Below are 20460 nucleotides of genomic sequence, written 5' to 3' on the forward strand. Positions count from 1 at the left end.
TGTGAAACCATCCTTATATAAAAGGTATAAAAAATTTAAATATCAGGATTTTTTAGATGAAAAAGGTGACATGAATGCAAAGGACATTCTAAATGACAAAGATCTAGAAATGACTTGGTGGGAAAAGAGGCAATTAATATCATGTTGGATGTCAGATAAAAAAAAGGGTTTTTATGATACATTAACGGAATTAGATAAAATATGGACAGGAAGCGAAATGAAGTTTATAAAAAAGGCGTATAACTATTGGTTAGAATGGAAAATGCAAGACGAAGAGGTTAAACCATCAATGATTGCATGGGCCAGAGATATAGGCCATACGTTGTTGCTAGAGCAATGGGAAAAGGTTTGGGAAAAAAATATAAAATGGGTTAGAGCAACCTCATATAAGGAGAACATTATAAAAATGTTTTATCGATGGCACATATCTCCAGTTAGACTGAATAAATTTGACAAAACAATTGGGAAAGTATGTTGGAAATGTAAACAAAGGGATGGAACCTTTTATCATCTATGGTGAAAATTTTATAGGTGGATAAAACTGATATGATAACGAAAGTTAAACATAAGGCATGTAAGATAATTAAGTTCTTAAAATTATGGGTACTGTTTGATTTATTAGAATTTTGTATTATAGAATAGTTGGAATGAAGTGTTCTAGACTTGATAAGAAAAGTGAAGGCAATACTAATGATATGATGGGAAGAACTCTGCACAAGTTGATGTAAATATGAGTAACAATGGTTATTGTTATTAGATTTGGTGGAAAAATGAATAAAGAAAATATTAAAAAAAAAAAAAGTTATGCTAACAAGCGCCTGCACCTCTTTTTCTACGAAATGACCCCTGCTCACGGGTACACGGGACAGGCGTTCTGAGCGGTGGCGCTGAGACCATCAAACTCCCGAGCCAGGGAAGTCCATTCCGTTCCATCCCTCCCAGCCTTCTGGCCCATGGCTGGAAAAAACGTTTTCCCAACCATCAGGGGCACTGAGGCTGATGCTGCATTGGCTTTTCCCTCCGTTGTTTTACCAAACCCACACTGGAACAGAAAAGGTACAGCTCAAAACCACATTCAGATACCCCAGGGCAACACAGCACTGACTGCGAAGTCACCCCGAATGGCCATAAGTTGATGCAGAAGGTACCGTAAAACCCGATGAGCAAAGAAGGTGAAAGCGGCGTGCAGTGTAGAGCAGGGGTGTCGAACTCATTTGTTATGAGGGCCAGATCCGACATAAACGAGACCTGGTTGGGCAGGGCCGCACGTATCATAAAAGGTAATGCCAGGTAGCGGAGGTATAAACTTTGAAAAGGACACAGACACAAAGATTTTTTTAAAAACTTAAAATAAAAAACATGTTTAAAACATTAGCTCTGTAAGCGGCAAACCTACTTTTGATTTGTTGACATTCACTACAAGAAATTTCATGGCTCAGCCTTCTGAGTCTAGGACCCAGGTTAAAACATGAAATGGCTGAGCGACTGAGAGAGTCTGGCAAAGCAAGCGATGATGCAGCAGCAGCAGCAGAATTGGAAGCAGGAGATGGCCAGTTCCACCGCGGGCCTGATGGAAGCCCTCCGGGGGCCTCATCCAGCCCCCAGACTGCATGTTTGACACCCCCGGTGTAGAGGGTACCATAAAATCCAATGATCAAAGAAAAAGACAGCAGCATGCAATGCAGAGGGGAATTTCTGTTCCAATATGGGTTTGGTATAACAACGGTGGGAAAAGCCAATGCAGAATCGCCCTGACTTGAGTGCTCCATCGACCTGGACAGCTATGTTTTCTACGCTGCTGCGCCTTGAGATTAGATTTTTTGTTGAGTTAGCTATTACTGATGTCCTTCTTTGAGATGACTGTTCAGAATGGTTTCCGTGTTTTAGTGGTGTTGGCTGTTTCAAGGGTCAGTAGATCGATAAGAAGGGGTAGAAGTCTACCAATTCATTCTGCTAACGCTGGTGCTTCCCTTTGGTGCAGAGGCTCTTGTATCGACAGGACATTCCCAGCATGCAAAGGAAGTGCTGCAGTTAGCAAAAGAGACCTGCGGGATTCTGCCTGACGTTTTTCCCCCTAGAAACAGACTAAGGGAAAAACAAACCAGGAGAATCTTTTCCTCTGTAAACTGAACCTGAACTATGCAAACAACAACAAAATGAGAGAACAGAACCCCCCAGAGTAAGCAGCCAAATGTTGTCCTTGTTCAGCTGTACAGTCAAGTCCGACTCTTCGCGACCCCGTGGACCACATCACGCCAGGCCTTCCTGTCTTCCGCTGCACTCCGGAGTTTGCTCCGGAGCGTGTCCAGAAGAGGGCGACCAGGATGGTGAGAGGGTTTGGATCCAAGTCTTACAAGGAAAGGCTGAAAGAGTTGGGTCTGTTTAGCCTGGGAAAGAGAAGGCTTAGAGGGGACATGATTGCGGTCTTCAAGTATCTGAAGGGCTGTCAAGTAGAAGATGGAGCAGATCTATTCTCTCTTGCTCTGGATTGCAAGACTAGATCGAACGGGTGGAAATTCCAAGGGAGTCGTTACCGGCTAAATATCAGGAGAAACTTCCTAACTGTAAGAGTGGTTGAGCAGTGGAACAGACTGCCTTGGGAGGTGGTGGAAGCTTCTTCGCTGGACGTTTCCAAGCGGAGGCTGGACGACCATCTTTCGGGTATGTTGTAGGGCTCTCTTTCGGCTGTGCTCCTGCCGAGTGCAGGGGGTTGGACTAGATGACCTGCAAGGTCCCAGTTCCAACTCTAACATTCTATGATTCTATGAATTTAAGCAGCCAAATACTATCATGTTAACAAAATGCTCCTATGTTTTGAGGTCTTTTGTTTTCCACCTCATCACAATTCTCCATTTGAGCAGCTCCCACTTTCTTTTTCTGGTGGTGAAAAGGGCCATCTAGTCACAGCTGACTCAGGGCGACCCCTGGTGGGGCTTTCAGAGCAAGGGACGCCCAGAGGTGGCTTGCCATGGCCTGCCTCTGTGTCACGACTCTGGTATTCCTTGGAGGTCGCCCTTCCAAGTATTCGCCCGTGCCGACCCTGCTTCGCTTCTGAGATCTGATGAGACTGAGCTAGCCTGGGCTATCCAGGTCGGGGCCTTCTCCTCCCACCCTTCCTTATATGTTAAATCCACTCTGTAAACCCCGAGGAGAGGCCTTGTCTTTGAAAACACCCACTGAAATTGCCAGCTGTTGAGACCTCTGTAAGTTGATGGTATTCCCTTCCTACCTTTAATTCCAATATTTACTTTTCATTTTCATTGTACATGAACTATTCTGAAGGAAATGATTAGTCTGGTTTACCTTTTAGGTCGTACAGTGCAAAGTATGATTCTTCTGGGGCAAGGGATGCACTGGTGCAAGTGATGCTCTGTATTCTTGGTGCTTGGGGGGTGGGGCAACAGTGGGAGGGCTCCTAGTGTCCTGGCCCCACTGTTGGACCTCCTGACGGCACCTGGTATTATTGGCCACTGTGTGACCCAGAGTGTTGGACTGGATGGGCCATTGGCCTGATCCAACATTGGCTTCCCTTATGTTCTTATAACAGGGAATTGGATGAACATATGGAGCACAGGTCCATCAGTGGCTATTAGCCACAAGGTATAGAGAGGAACTCTCAGACTGGGGCAAGGGATGCTCTGTCTTCTTGGTGCTTGTGGGGGGCAAGAGTGGGAGGGCTCCTAGTGTCCTGGCCCCACGGGTGGACCTCCTGATGGCCCCTGGTATTTTTGGCCACTGTGTGACAGAGTGTTGGACTGGATGGGCCACTGGCCTGATCCAACACTGGCTTCTCTTATGTTCTTATAAGAGGGAATTCTGTATTCTTGGTGCTTTGGGGGGGCAACCGTGGGAGGGCTTCTAGTGTCCTGGCCTACTGCTGGACCTCCTGATGGCACCTGGTATTATTGGCCACTGTGTGACCCAGAGTGTTGGACTGGATGGGCCAATGGCTTCTCTTATGTTCTTATGTTCTCTTACAGATGTTGTAGCTCCGTGTCCCTTACATTTATCTGTTGATAGTTAACCTGCCTTACTAGGCATTATATTGTAACCTAATGCCTTTAGGTTCTCATGCAGTTATGCCACTGTCATTTATATATGTACTTTAATAATATTATAAAATTTTGAATTTGTTTTAAAGAAGAAGAAGAGATTGGATTTATACCCCGCCCTTCACTACCCAAAGGAGTCTCAGAGTGGCTTACACACTCCTTTCCCTTCCCCTCCCCACAACAGACACCCTGTAAGGTAGGTGGGGCTGAGAGAGCTCTTGACAGAAACTGCTCTTTTTCAAGAACAGCTCTTATCAGAACTACGGCTTGCCCAAGGTCATCCAGCCAGGTGCAAGTGGAGGAGTGGGGAATCAAACCTGGTTCTCCCAGATTAGAGTCTGTGCATTTAACCACTACACCAAACTGGCTGGAGAGGCCTTGCGGGACTTCTGGGACCATACGGGTCACGGCTGGTCCGAAACATCTACCTTTCTTTCCTGATGATGAAACTACACTGCAGAAGTCTTTTGACACTTTACGCCACTTGATCCGTGGCAATTATTCATATGTACCCTGCGGGCAGGCTGTGCCCGTCTAGTTAGAAATTCCTGGATGATACCACAGAACCTGTTCCTGCAAAGGGTAGACTGCACTGGCTATGGATTTCTATACATTTCTGTTCACAAATAATAATATATAATAATAATCACACACACACAAACCAAGGAGGAAACGCTTCTCCCTCTCTCACTATACTAGCTGCAAGGGAGGTGGTCCCTGGTGCTGTGAAAACCACTCGCCGCTGGTTTGGGAGAGACGAAATGATGAAAGGAGCATAAAATCAACTCAGGGAATGCGCTGGTACAAGCTGTGGGAACGGCCACTTGCCAAGATGGCTTAAAAAAAAGGTTTAGACACATTTGTGGAGAACAGTCCTACCAAGGCTATTAGCCGGTAGTGAAATGGGATCCCCCCGCCGCCCCCGCCAACGTTGAGGACACGTGAGCAGAGAAGGGCTGTCACCCTGACGTCTTCATTTATACCCCACTGCTCTCCCCAGCGGGGACCTGAAAAAGCCAGGGCCGGCTCACCCGCTAGGCGAACTAGGCATTCGCCTGGAGTGCGGGCCGGCCCTGGCCCCTTAGGGGCGCCAAACAGAACCCAGCCTCCCCCCCGCCAAAGCCCCAGCTCCCACCAAAAGCCCACATGCTGCCCAGAAACCCTGCCTCTTCCCGCCTTTCCCCAAAGACTGCCGGCGGGCCCACCTTGCGCCTCCCCTCAGGCAGCGCCCGAGCGCATGTAGGCTCACTGTAGCCTGGCTCAGTCGTGGTGGTGTGTACACGGGCACGGCGTTACCGGCAAGTGTGCCCACCCACCGCCCGTGGGGGGGGGGAGAACGCACTCCTCCTAGGTTCTGCAGACTGCAGTCTTCCAAAGAAGCAGCGGAGCCCCCTTCCCGCTCCCCACCACCTCCCAGACGTCTTCTCCACACACGCATCCAGCCCCTCGCTCTCCTTGTTCCCCCCTCACCTCCAGGCTGCTCAGAGCTGAGAGTGCGCTCTTGCGCCGGGCTGTTGGCCCCGCGCAGCTTCCCTCCTCTCCAAACCCCCTGCTGCTGGTTTCCTTGTGCGTCGGCCAGTAGCGCCCCGACGACTCATTATGGCCCCTCCAGGCGGTCTTCCTCTTCCGTGGGTGAGTTGGGGGCTGGGGCTCGTGTTGCAGCCGACGTGGCTTCTTTGGGGTCTGGCTCCATGCCCAGGGGCAGTGGCAGGGCGGTCCCGACTGGCATCAGCATCTCCAGAGATGCGTCACCATTGGGACAATCAGAAACTGGAGGAAGGGGGGAGCAGGCTGGGAGCGGAGGAGAGGCCTCTTCATTGCCGAATCCCTGCAAGCTCTCCTCCCTTCTCTCCAGGACCTGCCTGGAGGTTGGCAACCCCTTAATTAATGGGTGCGCCGGGGGGGGGGGCGCGGCAGAAGGTAGCCCCGCCTAGGTTGCAAAAAAACCTCGGGCCGGCCCTGGAAACAGCTTACAAAATGCATCTTCTCTCTTGTTTCGAGAGCTTTCAAATTTAATTTTTTTTATTGTTTCAACTTAATACAATAATACAACAATACTATTCAGTAGTTAGGATAAGCATAAAGTTAGTTATTACCACTCATTAATCGTCACAGATACAATTGTTCAAGATCTTTTCTTCTTACCAAATTAGGAGTTACCTAGCATAATATTCAAAAATATAACAGCTCTCGGTAATGCTTGTTTGTCGGGATAATTCCACTTTCCGACAGATAACGGACTACAGGAAACCAGATGGCTTGGAATGATTTCTGGTGAGCTGCGAGATTCCGAGAGCTTTCAGAGGCATATCTGTTTGCCCACTGCTGGGTGACAAAAACTGGGCTAGACTGACCTTCGTTTCTTCCACGAAAGCAGTTATCGTGTCTGCTCAGAATACCCACGGTGCACAACGGCCACATGTCCACGTCTCTTTATTGGACTGTGGGCAGAGGCCAAAATTTGATAAAACAAATAAATAAATACAATTGCTGCTGAGGGTTTCACGTGTCCCCTACCGCCATCACCTGGCTCGCTATGGAGGACCCCTGCTTTAATGAGCAGCTGCTTTGGGGCCTACGATGCACACACTTACAGGGCTCTTTTTGTAGAAAAAGCCCAGCAGGAACTCATTATCATAATAAGCCACACCCAACAGCAGAAACTCATTAGCATATTAGGCCACACCCCTGATAGGACAGCTCATTAGCATATTAGGCCATACCCCCATGTTACCAGAAGTGTGGTCATCCAGCCACACCCACCTTTTGCTTCTTATTCTGTTTACCTTGTTTGTTGTCAAAACCCGGGGCCTTTTTTTGTAGCAGGAACTCCTTTGCATGTTAGGCCACACACCCCTAATGTAGCCAATCCTAATGGGTTCCTGCTGTTGGGTGTGGCCAATTATGCCAATGACCTCCTGCTGGGCGTGGCCAACTCAGGAGCCAGCCAGAACTCTGTTCCTGTGCGTTCCTGCCCAAAAATAGCCCTGCACACACACACAAACATGGCTCACACGAGAAACCGCAGGCCTCTCAACACTCACATGATGGTAGAGTTCAGTTCCTCGATTTCTTCCCGGAGGCGCTTGGCTTCCTCCTGGACCTGAGATCTTTCCTGCTGCAGCTTTGCAATGTACTCCACCGTCTTCTGGAGGGTGAGGGCGTGGCTGAACTGCGGCAGAGAAGAGAGGACCCACACGGAGCTCATCAGCGCGAAAGTCGGGTCACCCCTTGCAAAGCTCAGGGCACCAAAAGGGAAAAGGATCAGGAACCACTGGGAGAGGTGTGTAGGTATACGTACGCCGCGTTTCTGCGGGAGTGCAGAAACCCACTGAATGTGATAAGGGGCACACTTTCCCGAGAATCCCAGATTAAATTTAACCCCCCCACACATGATTTTAATGCTTGTAAAGGCAGGGGTCATTTCCTGCAGGAGCACACAGGAGCGGAGCTCCGGCAGTAAAGGGCCCAGGGGGCGGGCACATGCAAGAAGCCCCCCCCCCGCTCCCAGCAGCCCTCAGTCAGAGCAAGAAGCAGCCAGATAAGCTGCAGAGCTCCCCCCGGCCCAAAACAGTCCAGTGGCACCTTTAAGACCAAGTTTTATTCAGGTACAAGCTCTCCCTCCTTTGTGAGGACAGATTTGCACATCTCACCCCCCCCCCATTAGCTAGCAATCCAAAACAGTCCAGTGGAGCCTGAGTGGTGGGTGTTGCCTTCTGACACACACTTACAGTGATGTCAGGGTGTGTGGCGTATGCAAATAAGTTTTGCTAATGAGCTCCTGCACCTTTTTTCCTACGAAATGACCCCTGTGTAATGGTATGCTTCAAAGGGTGTGAGCAATGGCAGATGGAATTGCAGAACCCAGCCCCACACAATTTCAACCAGTTAGAGGTTCAGTGCCCTGAGAGTCTTTGCCCTTCCCACAGCTAGAAAAAAACAGGAGTCTGCGGTACAGTAAAACCGGCAGAACAATTTCTTCTGATTGCAGAACTGAGCTTCTTTGGTGCAGAATTTAAATCACGGAAGACGCACTGCACGGAACGACTTTGAGAAGGTACAGGGGGAGAGGAGAAACCCCTCTTTCTGAATGCAGAGAGCAAGGTCCTGCCAACCCCACTTACTGATTTAGAGTTGATCGACACCAGGGAATTCAGGGTGCTAAAGCCAATCTTGATATTAAACCTCCGCTTCTGTTCTGCCGAAATATGCTTCATCCGCCGGGTCTGTCCGAATAAAAACAGAAGTGAGTTCTTTGGCTGGTTTGGGGTTTCTGCCTCTTGGTGGGCATGACGGGTGTGTGTGTGTGTTAGAGGCTGTTGCGTGATACGATGTAGTGGGAGAATACAGGGCTTTCCCACACGTAAAGGGACGCTGCTGTGGGACACAGCGCTCCTTTGCTCCCACGGGGCCAACTTTTTGCTGAAGTGGAAGAAGAAGAGATTGGCTTTATACCCCACCCTTCACTACCCAAAGGTGTCTCAGAGCGGCTTACAAACTCCTTCCCCTCCCCACAACAGGCACCCTGCAAGGCAGGTGGAGCTGAGAGAGCTCTGACAGAAACTGCTCTTTTTCAAGAACAGCTCTTATCAGAACTACGGCTTGCCCAAGGTCATCCAGCCAGGTGCAAGTGGAGGAGTGGGGAATCAAACCCGGCTCTCCCAGATTAGAGTCCACGCACTTCACCACGACACCAAACTAGAGGCTAAATGCTGAGAGCTGCCAGGGCTGGGCAACATGTACACACACACACACTCTGTAGCAGCTGCAGTGGGCGGGATCAGTGCCTCAGGGCCCAGACAAGGCAACTGGAGTGCAGCATCCTTTTCTCAGCCCCACCCCTCCCACACCATGCAAGGGGAATGTCACCTTGTGCCAATAATGCGTCAACCAAAGGAAGAAAGGGCGAAAGAACAGACCTTAAAAGCGGTCACCTGAGGGTCAGCCATGGTCTTCCCTGAGCAGCTGTTCTGGGGGGACTGAGGACTGGGACTGTGCTCGGAGGCGCAAGGGGACGCCTGCCCCGACGGCTGGCAGTCTCTGCCTGAAACAGAGAGACAGACACAGACAAGTGTGGTCCGAGGGGGATTCTCTATAGCAAATCAACGCCCCAAGCTAACTGGCTCCTTCCCAGGTCAGGAACTCAGGATATCTGTGGATGTTCTGGAAGGGAGGCTTGTTTGCCAAGTGTTCCCTCTAAGATGAGTGAGTGTGAGCTAGGTCACAGTTCTTTAGCCTCTGGCTCACACATTTTTGTCTTCGCTCAGGGAGGATGAGGCTCCAGAGCAAACTAATCTATGCAGTAGCCAAATGGCTCTCTCACAACTTTAATGCCAGGAGCTCAGCAAGTAGGATTTCTGCTCACAAGACTCCACAGCTTAGAGGGAGCATCGGCCACCAGTATCTGAAGGAGAGAGCTGGGGGGGGGGGGGGGGGGGGGGATACAAGCCTCCAGCCGGCTGGTCCCGAAGTCCGCTGGGCGACCTGGGGCTGGTCACTGTCGCCGACCAAACAACCTGAGAGGGAAAATCATTCGAGTCCCGTCAGTCTACTGCTTCAGAGCAACATGGCTACCCGCCTGAATCTTCTTGAGAGGGTTGTCGCGGGGACAAAATCTATGTCACCCCGAGACCTTATAAAAAGGGGCCTGGCACCCTCCGGCCACATCAACCTCTCTCTCTCTCTCTCTCTCTCTCCTTCCTCCCCTGAAGGGCCCTGAAACCCGAAAGGAAGCATGCGCAGGCTGCCCAGGAGACAATGGGCCGGGCTGGGTCGGAGGGTGGGGAGCTTCTGCCCACCTCCACAATCCATTTCTGGTACAGGGAACTCCACGCAGTCAGTGCCTGGCTGGGTGGGCAAGCTGCCTGGAAGGACCACGTTCTCCTGGTCTCAGTGCGGTCCTGGCAAACCCAGTGGTGACGCCGACCAGAACATCGCCGTCAGAAGAGGCTTCTGCTGTCTCCCTCCCTCCTGCGTCTCTCTCAGCTGTCCCCCCCCCCCCCCACATGTTTCTGGTCCCGTTTTTAATATATCAGAAGCCACCTCGGAGACCCACTGACAGATAGGCGCGGTGCAAATCTTTAAATCAAAATCAGAACCGGCTGCTCTGCAGCTTGCACTCTGCTTTTCCGGAACGCGTTAATTTGGGCAAACGAACACACGCGTGAGGACAACCAGCCTCGACGCCCCCCCCCCTGCAGACCACTGTTCCCTCTAAGCCGAGTTAGTGTGCGCTAGCTCACAGTTTTTTAGCCTCCAGCTCACACATTTTTGTCTCAGCTCAGGAAGGAGGGCTTCCGAGCAAACCAATTTAATGCAGTAGCCAAATGGCTGGCTCACAACTTTAATGCCGGTAGCTCACAAAGTAGAATTTTTGCTCACATGACTCCACAGCTTAGAAGGAACATTGGTGCAGACCCCGGGAAGTAAATGCATTTCTACCGTCCGTGTGGGGCTCTGCCGTAGGAGACCGGGGCTGAGAACAAGAAAAGAATAAGCCAGCCCTGGCCCAGATAGCCCAGGCCGGCCCGATCTCGTCAGGTCTCGGAAGCAAAGCAGGGCCGACCCTGGCAAGTACTTGGATGGGAGACCTCCAGGGAATACCAGGGCCGGGAAGCCAGAGACAGGCTATCAAGCCACTTCTCTGAACATGCTCTGTGCCCCAGTAGGAGTCCCCCGAGGTCGCCATGACGTCCAGGCACGGGCACACACACACAAATGCACAAATACCGAAAAAGGAAGATGACGAAGAGAGCAAGCCTTTCCTCACCCCGGCAGATCCCCGGATGGGTGCCTCCTTCTACTTACTGGGGACAGGCGAGGGGACCTGGGGGCAGGCCGTGCGGGGGAGGGCCTGCTCGCCTTTCACCAACGCCTCCTGCCTGGCACTGGGAGAGAAGAGATGTGGGATGATGGCGGGGCCGGGCTGGGGGCTCGGAGACGGCTGGCCCGGGCTGAGCAGAATGCTGCCGTGGAATTCGGTCGCTTGGGGTGCCTGGGGAGAGAGGGCAGAGGGCAGGGAGTGCCAGGCGTCTCGCGGGAACCGTCAACATGCCGTCTCCCACCCGTCCACAGAGAGAGAGAGAGAGAGCAAGAGAGAGAGCGAGACAGAGAGAGAGAGCAAGAGAGAGAGACACACACACACAGAGCAAGAGAGAGAGACAGACAGACAGACAGACTGAGAGAGCAAGAGAGAGAGAGAGTGAGAGAGAGACCCAGAGAGAGAGTGAGAGAGAGACCCAGAGAGAGAGAGAGAGACAGACAGACAGAGAGAGCAAGAGAGAGAGAGAGAGAGACAGAGCGAGAGAGAGAGCGATAGAGAGTCTCCGGCTTACTCTGGCCAGAGAGAGAGCGCGAGAGAGAGCGCGAGAGAGTCTCCGGCTTACTCTGGCCAGTCCCGATGGGGCAATGACCACGCTGGGCTGGGAGATCCGTGGGGCCAAAACGCTCTCTCTCTTCAGGGGGGCTGGAGTGACAATCACAGCTCTGGCCTGTCCCTGGAAGGCAGCTGAGAAAGAGAACGGGAGTTAACGCCGGGCAAGGAAAGAGAAAGGATGCATCCCAGGGAAGAAGCTTCCGGTGATGGTCCAGGCAAGTGTTTCCCAGCCGACCCTCAATGACGTAAGAGATCCAATGTCTAACGGAACTGACTATTATTTTATTTGTTTGATTTGTATCCCACCCTCCCGGCTGAAGCAGGCTCAGGGCGGCTTACGAGGATAACATAAAACGATTATAACAAAGATAAAACCATCCAAAAGCAGTTTAAAACAGGGGTGTCTAACTCATTTGTTATGAGGGCCGGATCTGACGTAAATGAGACCTTGTTGGGCCGGGCCACATGCGTGTCATAAAATGTCATGCCAGGTAGCGGAGATATGAACTTTATAAAGGACACAAACACAAAGGGTATTTTTTTTACTTAAAATAAAAGCATGCTTAAAAGATTAGCACTCTTGCAATATTTTGTTCCTCATCAAAGGCTCCTAAGGAAGCTCAAAAATCATGGGATAGAAGGACAAGTCCTTTTATGGATCAAAAACTGGCTAGTTCATAGAAAACAGAGAGTGAGTGTAGGTGGGCAATTTTCTCAGTGGAGGGTGGTAAGCAGTGGGGTACCGCAGGGATCAGTACTTGGTCCACTGCTTTTTAACTTGTTCATTAATGATTTGGAGATGGGAGTAAGCAGTGAAGTGGCTAAATTTGCGGATGATACAAAGTTGTTCAGGGTGGTGAAAACCAGTGAGGATTGTGAGGCACTCCAAGGGGATCTGTCAAGGATGGGCGAGTGGGCGTCAACATGGCAAATGGGGTTCAATGTGGCCAAGTGCAAGGTGATGCACATTGGAGCCAAAAATCCTAAATATAAATACACATTGATGGGGTCTGAACTGGCAGAGACTGAGCAAGAGAGAGATCTTGGAGTTGTAGTGGATAACTCACTGAAAATGTCGAGACAGTGTGTGACTGCAATAAAGAAGGCCAATGCTATGCTGGGGATTATTAGGAAGGGTATTGAAAACAGATCAGCCAATATAATAATGCCCCTATATAAATCAATGGTGAGACCTCATTTGGAATACTGTGTGCAGTTCTGGGCACCACACCTTAAAAAGGATATTATAGCTTTGGAAAAAGTGCAGAAAAGGGCAACTCGAATGATAAAAGGGTTGGAACACTTTCCCTATGAGGAAAGGTTAAAGCGCTTAGGGCTCTTTAGCTTGGAGAAAAGACGACTGAGGGGTGACATGATCGAGGTTTATAAGATTATGCATGGGAAAGAGCAGGTAAAGAAAGAGGTACTTTTCTCCCTTTCTCACAATACAAGAACTCGTGGGCACTCCATGAAACTGCAGAGCGGTCGGGTTAGAACGGATAAAAGGAAGTACTTCTTCACCCAAAGAGTGATTAACACATGGAATTCACTGCCACAGGAAGTGGTGGGTGCTACAAGCATGGACGGCTTCAAAAGGGAATTAGATAAGCATATGGAGCAGAGGTCCATCAGTGGCTATTAGCCACAAGGTATAGCTAGGGGCTCTGGGGCAAGTGATGCTCTGTCTTCTTGGTGCTTGGGGGGGGGGTCAACAGTGGGAGGGCTTCTAATGTCCTGGCCCCACTGCTGGACCTCCTGATGGCACTGGTATTCCTGGCCACTGTGTGACACAGAGTGTTGGACTGGATGGGCCTTTGGCCTGATCCAACATTGGCGTCTCTTATGTTCTTATGTTCTTATAAGATTAACAGTGTCTGATAACTGACACCTCTTGCTCTGAATTATTGCATCAGAATGTCTGTGCTGTTGCAATCTTGAGTATGCTGTCCAGGTGTGTCTCTGTAAGCTGCAAACCTACGATGCTGCTGCAGCAGCAGAACTGGAAGAAGAAGCAGAAGCCAGCCAGTTCCACTGCGGGCCTGATAGAAGCCCTCCAGGGGCCTGATCCAGCCCCTGGGCCGCATGTTTGACACCCCTGGTTTAAAACATAAAGCGCTAGCTAGTTGTAACTCATACTCTAGGGATGGCAGCAATGGTTACTTTAGTCTTCGGTTCTCGATCTTTGCCGTATGTATACGACTGGTGCAGGCTGTAACAGTGGAGTCGGGCGTCTTTTTAATAGTGATGTAGATGATGATGGTGGTGGTGGCGGTGGCGGCTCCCTAATCGAAGGCCTGGTGGAAGAGCTCCGTCTTGCAGGCCCTGCAGAACAGGTCCTGCAGGGCCCTGATCTCTTCTGGGAGCTCATTCCACCAGTACAGAGTCACCACCGAGAAGGCCCTGGCCCTGGTTGTTGTCCGTCTGACGTCTTTAGGGCCTGGGAGGGTCAATCGATGTTGTGACCCTGAACGCAGTGCTCGCTGGGGTACATATGGGGAGAGGCGGTCCCTCAGGAATGTCGGTCCCTGACCGTATAGGGCTTTAAAGGTAAGAACCAGCACCTTGAAGCGAACTCGGAAGGCTATTGGCAGCCAGTGTAATGCCTTGAGCACTGGCTGGATGTGCTCCCGCATAGGGAGGCCCATCAGGAGCCTCGCCGCTGCATTTTGCACTAGTTAGTAGTACAATTCCCATTTACAGTTGAGGAAGGATTATTGGGATATATGTCTATGTAGTGAGGTAGCAAGCTGTTACTATATGTGTGTATAGATCAGGAAGATCTAGGTGCCTAAGTCTTAGCTGTCATGCTAAGTGGCTAACACTGTTACAGCCAGGTGTTTAACGAGCAGGCGCTACTCTTTGTGGTCATTAGGAGTAGGTAATTAGTTTGCCCTGATAGTCATTGGCTGGGTGTTGTATATAATGTCTAAGCTTGATAAGCCAAGGGGGGGGGGGCATAGTTCTCTCCAACCGAGGTATGTTATGCTGTGTAACAGTCTGTATATTCTCTGTATATAGTTACCATTATTGCACTATAAACTTTCTGCCTTTCACCACCAGTTGGTCTCCAGGCTTCTTATTTACTGCACCCAATAAAGATGACTTTGAATGTCTCTGTTTTGCACTGTCATTCTGCAGGAGAAGAGAGGGCCGTGTGACAGGTGGAGAGAGCTGGCCCAGGCTCAACCAGTCGTCCTACACCTGGAGCTTACACGGTTCTTACCACACTGGTGTTCTATCGAAACGTCCTGGATAATCCATCCTTGGATAAATGTAAAGTCATTGGTTTAGAATGCTCCAAGCTGGAAGATTTAACACTGCTACAATTATTTATTTATTTATTATTTCAATTTCTATACCGCTCCATCCCTGAGGCTCTGAGCGGTTTACATGGAGATTTATACTTCCTAGCTAGGGCCACACTGAATGGGGGAAGTGAGTGCCTACCAGGCCCCCTGCCGGCTTGTTGTTCTTCTGCGTCTCTTCTTTCGTTTTCCCTTCTGCTACGGTGTCTCGGCATGGTCCGGCCCGGCGTGGTGTTGCTTTTTATTACTTTTTCTGTGAGCTAAACTCCTTAACTTGCATACTCCCTGAAACTTCACAACACACATTTAGTTTAGTCATGGTACACACCTCTGTTTTGACTCAATTTTATCTACCTTTTCATTAACTATTCACACAATATTAAATGAAACTTATTAGCTGTATTATTCAATATTTCGTTTCGGGTCAACTTTGGACCTCTTATCTGGTTGTTCTTCCGATGTTCTGATTATTATTGTTATATTAATATGTTGACTATACTGTCTTAGTAATATCTCCCGTGCTACATACTATGTTGATCTCGTTATTGTGTAATCACCACTTTATTTGTTACCTCAATAATTATTACATTCAATAAAATTTAATTTTTTTAAAAAAACACTGCTACAGGAACCTCATGTGGGAGATTTAAACTGTTATAACTGCCAGGCTTCCAAGCTGAGTGGCAACTTCAGAGAGAGAAGACTGGTCACATGTCTGGGTAGATGTGCTTGCCATGCACAGAGCGCACTGCAGAAGCCTACCCACTGTGACAGATCAATGCACATTGAAGTGGTCATGTGAGAACACTTTGGGGATCCTGAAGGTTTGGTTTCACAGGCAAGAGTGCAGAACTGATCTTTTAACATATATGGCACAACGTAAGTATGTTTGGGATTAGTAGCAGATATTTTTTAAAAAACACAAAACCCCCTTGTGGCGTTCTCTCTTTAGGGAGGACTGTTTTTCCTTTTAAATGTGCTCTTTGCTTTATTAAACTGGGTAGATTCGGCTGCCACCAGGAATTTAAGGATTTCCAAACCTTTTCTCTGTACCTCTTTCTGGTAAAGTAACCCAGGGTCTAGGCCAGTGGTGGCGAACCTATGGCACGGGTGCCAGAGGTGGCACTCAGAGCCCTCTCTGTGGGCACGCGTGCCATCGCCCCAGACCATCATTAAAGTGTCAAATTCTCTGCCAAATAATTTTAAGTAAATGAAAGCATTTGGGATTGCTTTCCTTACTTTGTTTGGATCATCTTAAGTTAATGTATGAGTTGTTTTTTCCGCTCAGTATTCAGGTTAAATTACCGTGTTGGCACTTTGCGATCAATAAGTGGGTTTTGGGTCGCAGCTTGGGCACTCGGTCTCTAAAAGGTTTGCCATCACTGGTCTAGGCTTTTCAGGGATCTATGTGGTCCTGAGGAAGGACTGAATTCAATTCTGGGGTAACGTAAACAAAAGATGATTTATTGAACTAAGAACAAAATATGAGGTTGGTTATTTTGTAAGTGTTCAGGATAAAGGGACTTGCAGATATGTTGTTCAAATGTATCACACACACAGCCTTTTTCCCCCTTTACTCTTTCTTCATCACTCCTGGCCTCAGATATAATCATGAGAAAACCACCAGGCAACAGGAACGATTCCGGACTACAGGCAGGCCTGATCTGGCACAGAGGCCAAGATCTGAAGTGTCCATGTCTGTCCCTGACTTTCAGGCCCACTGAACAATTAAGCTTCAGGTTATAGCCAAGGGAGGCCTACAGCCTCTTGTTGCAGACAAGGGGACAGTCACAGGAAGGCATAGCTGCTCTCTCAGAGTCCCGGGGGTTGCTGAAGAAAGCGGGATGCCTCAGGTCCCTGGGAACACGCCCCAGGTTCCATGCAAAGCACAGGACCAGGTATGCAGGAGAGGGTCTCAAGGTCAACCCCAGGCAGTTTCCCTTACGTGAGCCCAGCCAGGAGAGACCTCGGCAGAGCGACTGCTGGCTGAAGTTGAGAACGCTGGCCAGGGGAGATCGGTGGCCCCACTATACGGAAGGCAGCATTCTCGGGCCCACTCTTTGTTCAGAGGAATTACTGTACAGCCCACCCACCCCCACCCCAGGAAAGAGCAGTACAGAAAGAGTTTGCAGCAAGCCTGGTTTTTGTGTGTGTGTGTCTGCCGTGTAAAGGTTTTTAAAAAGAATCTCACTGGGAGGAAGGCAAGCTTAGCTTTTTAGTTAATGGAGTGCCTGAGGAATTGGCTCCCCTCCCCCCAGAACCAAGGTATAGTGCAAAACAGCCAAGTTGCTACTACAGAAAATGAGTCACCCCCCCAGAAGAAGACCTCCAAGATGCTAGCCCGGCATCACTGCTGTTAACGCTGAATGGTTTGTTGAGAGACTGGTACTATGCCCCTGACCCGATGCCACAGCGGGCACTCCAAGGACATCCATAAGAACATAAGAGAAGCCAATGTTGGATTAGGCCAATGGCCCATCTAGTCCAACACTCTGTGTCACACAGTGGCCAAAAATACCAGGGGTCATCAGGAGGTCCACCCGTGGGGCCAGGACAGTAGAAGCCCTCCCACTCTTGCCCCCCCACAAGCACCAAGAAGACTCTTGCCCCAGACCAAGAGTTCCTCTCTATACCTTGTGGCTAAGAGCCACTGATGGATCTCTGCTCCATATGTTTATCCAATTCCCTCTTGAAGCTGTCCATGCTTGTAGCCGCCACCCCCTCCTGTGGCAGTGAATTCCAAGTTTTAATCACTCTCTGGGTGAAGAAGTACTTCCTTTTATCTGTTCTAACCCGACTGCTCAACAATTTCATGGACTGCCCATGACTTCTTGTATTGTGAGAAAGGGAGAAAAGTACCTCTTTCTCGACCTGCTCTATCCCACGCATAATCTTATAAACCTCGATCATGTCACCCCTCAGCAGTCGTTTTTCCAAGCTAAAGAGCCCCAAGCGCTTTAACCTTTCCTCATAGGGAAAGTGTTCCAACCCTTTTATCATCCTAGTTGCCCTCTTCTGCACTTTTCCCAATGCTAATATCCTTTTTGAGGTGTGGTGACCAGAACTGTACACAGTACTCCAAATGAGGTCGCACCATCGATTTATACAGGGGCATCATGATACTGGGGACTTTTCGTTAAAAGGAAGCGCATACGCCAAGTCAGTCACTCACCTGGGGCGAGGAAGGCGCTCTTCAGCACTAAGGACACAGTTTCCGGCTTTGGAGCAGGCACCAGCTTCTGTGGCTTTTTGGGCCGAGTCCTGGCGCTGGCCAAGGGGAGCGCAAAGGTGCCCTGGGGCTGCAGCAGAGGCTGCCCCTGCGCGACCGCAGTCTGGAGAGTCAGGTTGCAAGGCACGCACGCCCCTGGCTGCTGGGTGCCCAGGAGGCCGCTCTGGCTGTGGCTGAAGGTGGTGGCGGGAACGTTGTGCGTGGGGGTGGCGGAGGCCGTGTGGGTGATGACGGAGGATTTGCTGAGCCCCAGCTTCGGGGCCTCCAGTGACGCAAACAAGGGCACCTGAGAGGGCATCCCAGTGTCCAGCGGCAAGGCGCCCTGCTGCGAGGGCTGGAGCAGCGGCACCAGGGCCGGGAACGAAGGCAGGAACGGCTGCGGCCCGCTCAGGGGCGGCTCGGCGGTGAAACCTGGCGTCTGCAGGAAGGGGCCTCCGGTCCTCAGGCCCAGGTCAGCGCCGACATCGGCCATGCCGGGAATGGTGGAGGCAGGCACTGTAGCGCCAACGAGCCCTTCGCTGAGGTTCACAGGCGGGAGCGGGTTGGCCAAAGGCCCCGAGGACAGCCCTGCAGTCTGGAGAGAGAGACAGAGAGAGAGAGTGAAACAGAGTAGGAAGGCTGACGTGAGGCAAGATCTTTTGTGCCTCCAAGGTAGAGACTAGAGATGTAAAATTTGCGGAAATTTTGAAGCTCGGAAAAAAACCCGTTTTCCCTCCGGGTTTTTTCGGGGAAAACAAATTTTTTGAAAAATTGAAAAAATGCTACATTAGCATTTCTTTTGTCTTTTCTAGATTGAAAGTCATTCTGTTACTTTAGGAACATAAAATATGACTATGGACATTTTTACTTGGCATGAAATTATCACAACTAGCATATTAAAAATATAGTGTATCCAAACAATTATTACAAACAGAATACCCACCCACATGCAAAAACAAAACTGAAACCTTTTTATTGTCTTCTGACAATAGCACCTCCTAAAGGAAGAAATGCATCTTGTTCTTGCATTGGAGAGTTCAGTTTGTAACCTAGGACTTGCTTGTCCTCAGTGCACAGAAATTAGATCAATCTGATACCATATATCAGATTTTATTTATATATATATAAATAAAAGAAATGATTTGGAAAATATGTGAACACCTTGTCTTAAAATATTTTATTCTTCATGTTAAAATGAAACATTCCATAATCAATTTTTTCCCTTTTCTTTTCTTTTTTCAATTTTTCAGAAAAAAACAAAAAGGCTTCAGGAAAAAAACGCAAAAAACCTGGTTTTTTTCCGAATTTTTCCGGGTTTTATCTGGGCCTTCACATCTCTAGTAGAGACAAGCCTGAGAAGACCCAGACCTGTCTCAGCCTAATTCCTCTCCTTGCACATAACTCCACAAAAACTACAGCCCCTGGCAATGCCCCCTCTAAGCTGTGGAGTCTTATGAGCAAACATTCGACTTTGTGAGCGACTGGTATTTAAAGTTGTGAGTGAGCGGTTTGGCTGCTGCATAAATTAGTTTGCTCTGGAACCATTCTTCCTGAGTGAAGACAAAAATGTGTGAGCTGGAGGCTAAATAGCTGTGAGGTAGCTCACACTAACTCGGCTTAGACGGAACACTGGCCCCTGGACTTTTTTATTACCAGCCTGCCTACTAAAATATAATTCGCTCAGTAATTACTGCCAGTGGGGATGTGGACCAACAAGACCCAGGTTCAAGTCTCTGGCTTGGCTACTGGGCCAATCTCGGCCAATTACCATCTCTTTGGACTCATGGGATCGCTGCACAGATAAAGTGGAGAGTGGAGAACCACATCCGCTTCCCTGAGGGGAAGCTGGAATACAAATGCTGCAAAAAAATAAATAACCTCAGGCCCCTCTTGGAGCCTGAAGGAAATTCACCACTAGTTCTTCCAATTTACAAAAGCTTCCTCGTCTGGTTATAACTCGCCATAGGCGACCACAGCTAGAAATAAAAATCCTCATCTTCCACAGAGGCGCATGCAGTAAAAATGTGCAATTATCCAAACCCAAGAGGGATATGCAGTGTTTCTGTCTTCTGGAAACTATGGAAGAAGAGAAACTCGAGGTCCTGTTGGCTCAGAGTTACACTAAAGGCATGTTCAAAATCAGATAACTGTAGGAAGTCCACTGCAAAGTTATAAAAATATTGATCTGTTTATAGTCTAACAGTCCAGAGATCATACAACCTCGCGTCTGGGAATCCTCCTTACCTGGGAAGGATGGCTGCAGGTGTCTGCCATGATGGGACTGGGAGCAGGAACCGTGGGGATGGGATAATTATTGGAACGGTTGGAGGAGAAAAGATCTGAAGAAAGACCGAAAAAGTTGTGTACAGGGTATTACAGTCGAGTATCACAGACCCTGGCTGCCCAAATTCATCTTCTAGCTGCACTTTGTTAAATTCTGATAATAAAGCGGAAAGCGTTCATGGCACACGAAGGATATATGAGAGAGGGGGGGGAGGAGGGAGGGAGAGGGGGAGGGAG

At 49.3% G+C, this 20460-nt stretch overlaps 1 protein-coding gene across 1 annotated transcript in view; it reads right to left on the reverse strand.

Annotated features, from left to right (window-relative positions):
- MLXIP (MLX interacting protein) overlaps positions 1-20460 on the reverse strand; it is a 41030-nt gene that overhangs the window by 10881 nt on the left and 9689 nt on the right. The window contains exons 7-13 of the mRNA XM_015417646.1: positions 20185-20279; positions 17905-18535; positions 11438-11559; positions 10860-11046; positions 8972-9096; positions 8177-8278; positions 7097-7224 (exon numbers count right to left, since the gene is read on the reverse strand). Coding sequence (XP_015273132.1) covers positions 7097-7224; positions 8177-8278; positions 8972-9096; positions 10860-11046; positions 11438-11559; positions 17905-18535; positions 20185-20279 — 1390 coding nt within the window. The remainder of the gene's footprint in view (positions 1-7096; positions 7225-8176; positions 8279-8971; positions 9097-10859; positions 11047-11437; positions 11560-17904; positions 18536-20184; positions 20280-20460) is intronic.

This window comes from Gekko japonicus, unplaced genomic scaffold, assembly GCF_001447785.1.
Source record: "Gekko japonicus isolate JY-2015 unplaced genomic scaffold, Gekko_japonicus_V1.1 scaffold64, whole genome shotgun sequence".
NCBI classification, from domain to species: Eukaryota; Metazoa; Chordata; class Lepidosauria; order Squamata; family Gekkonidae; genus Gekko; species Gekko japonicus.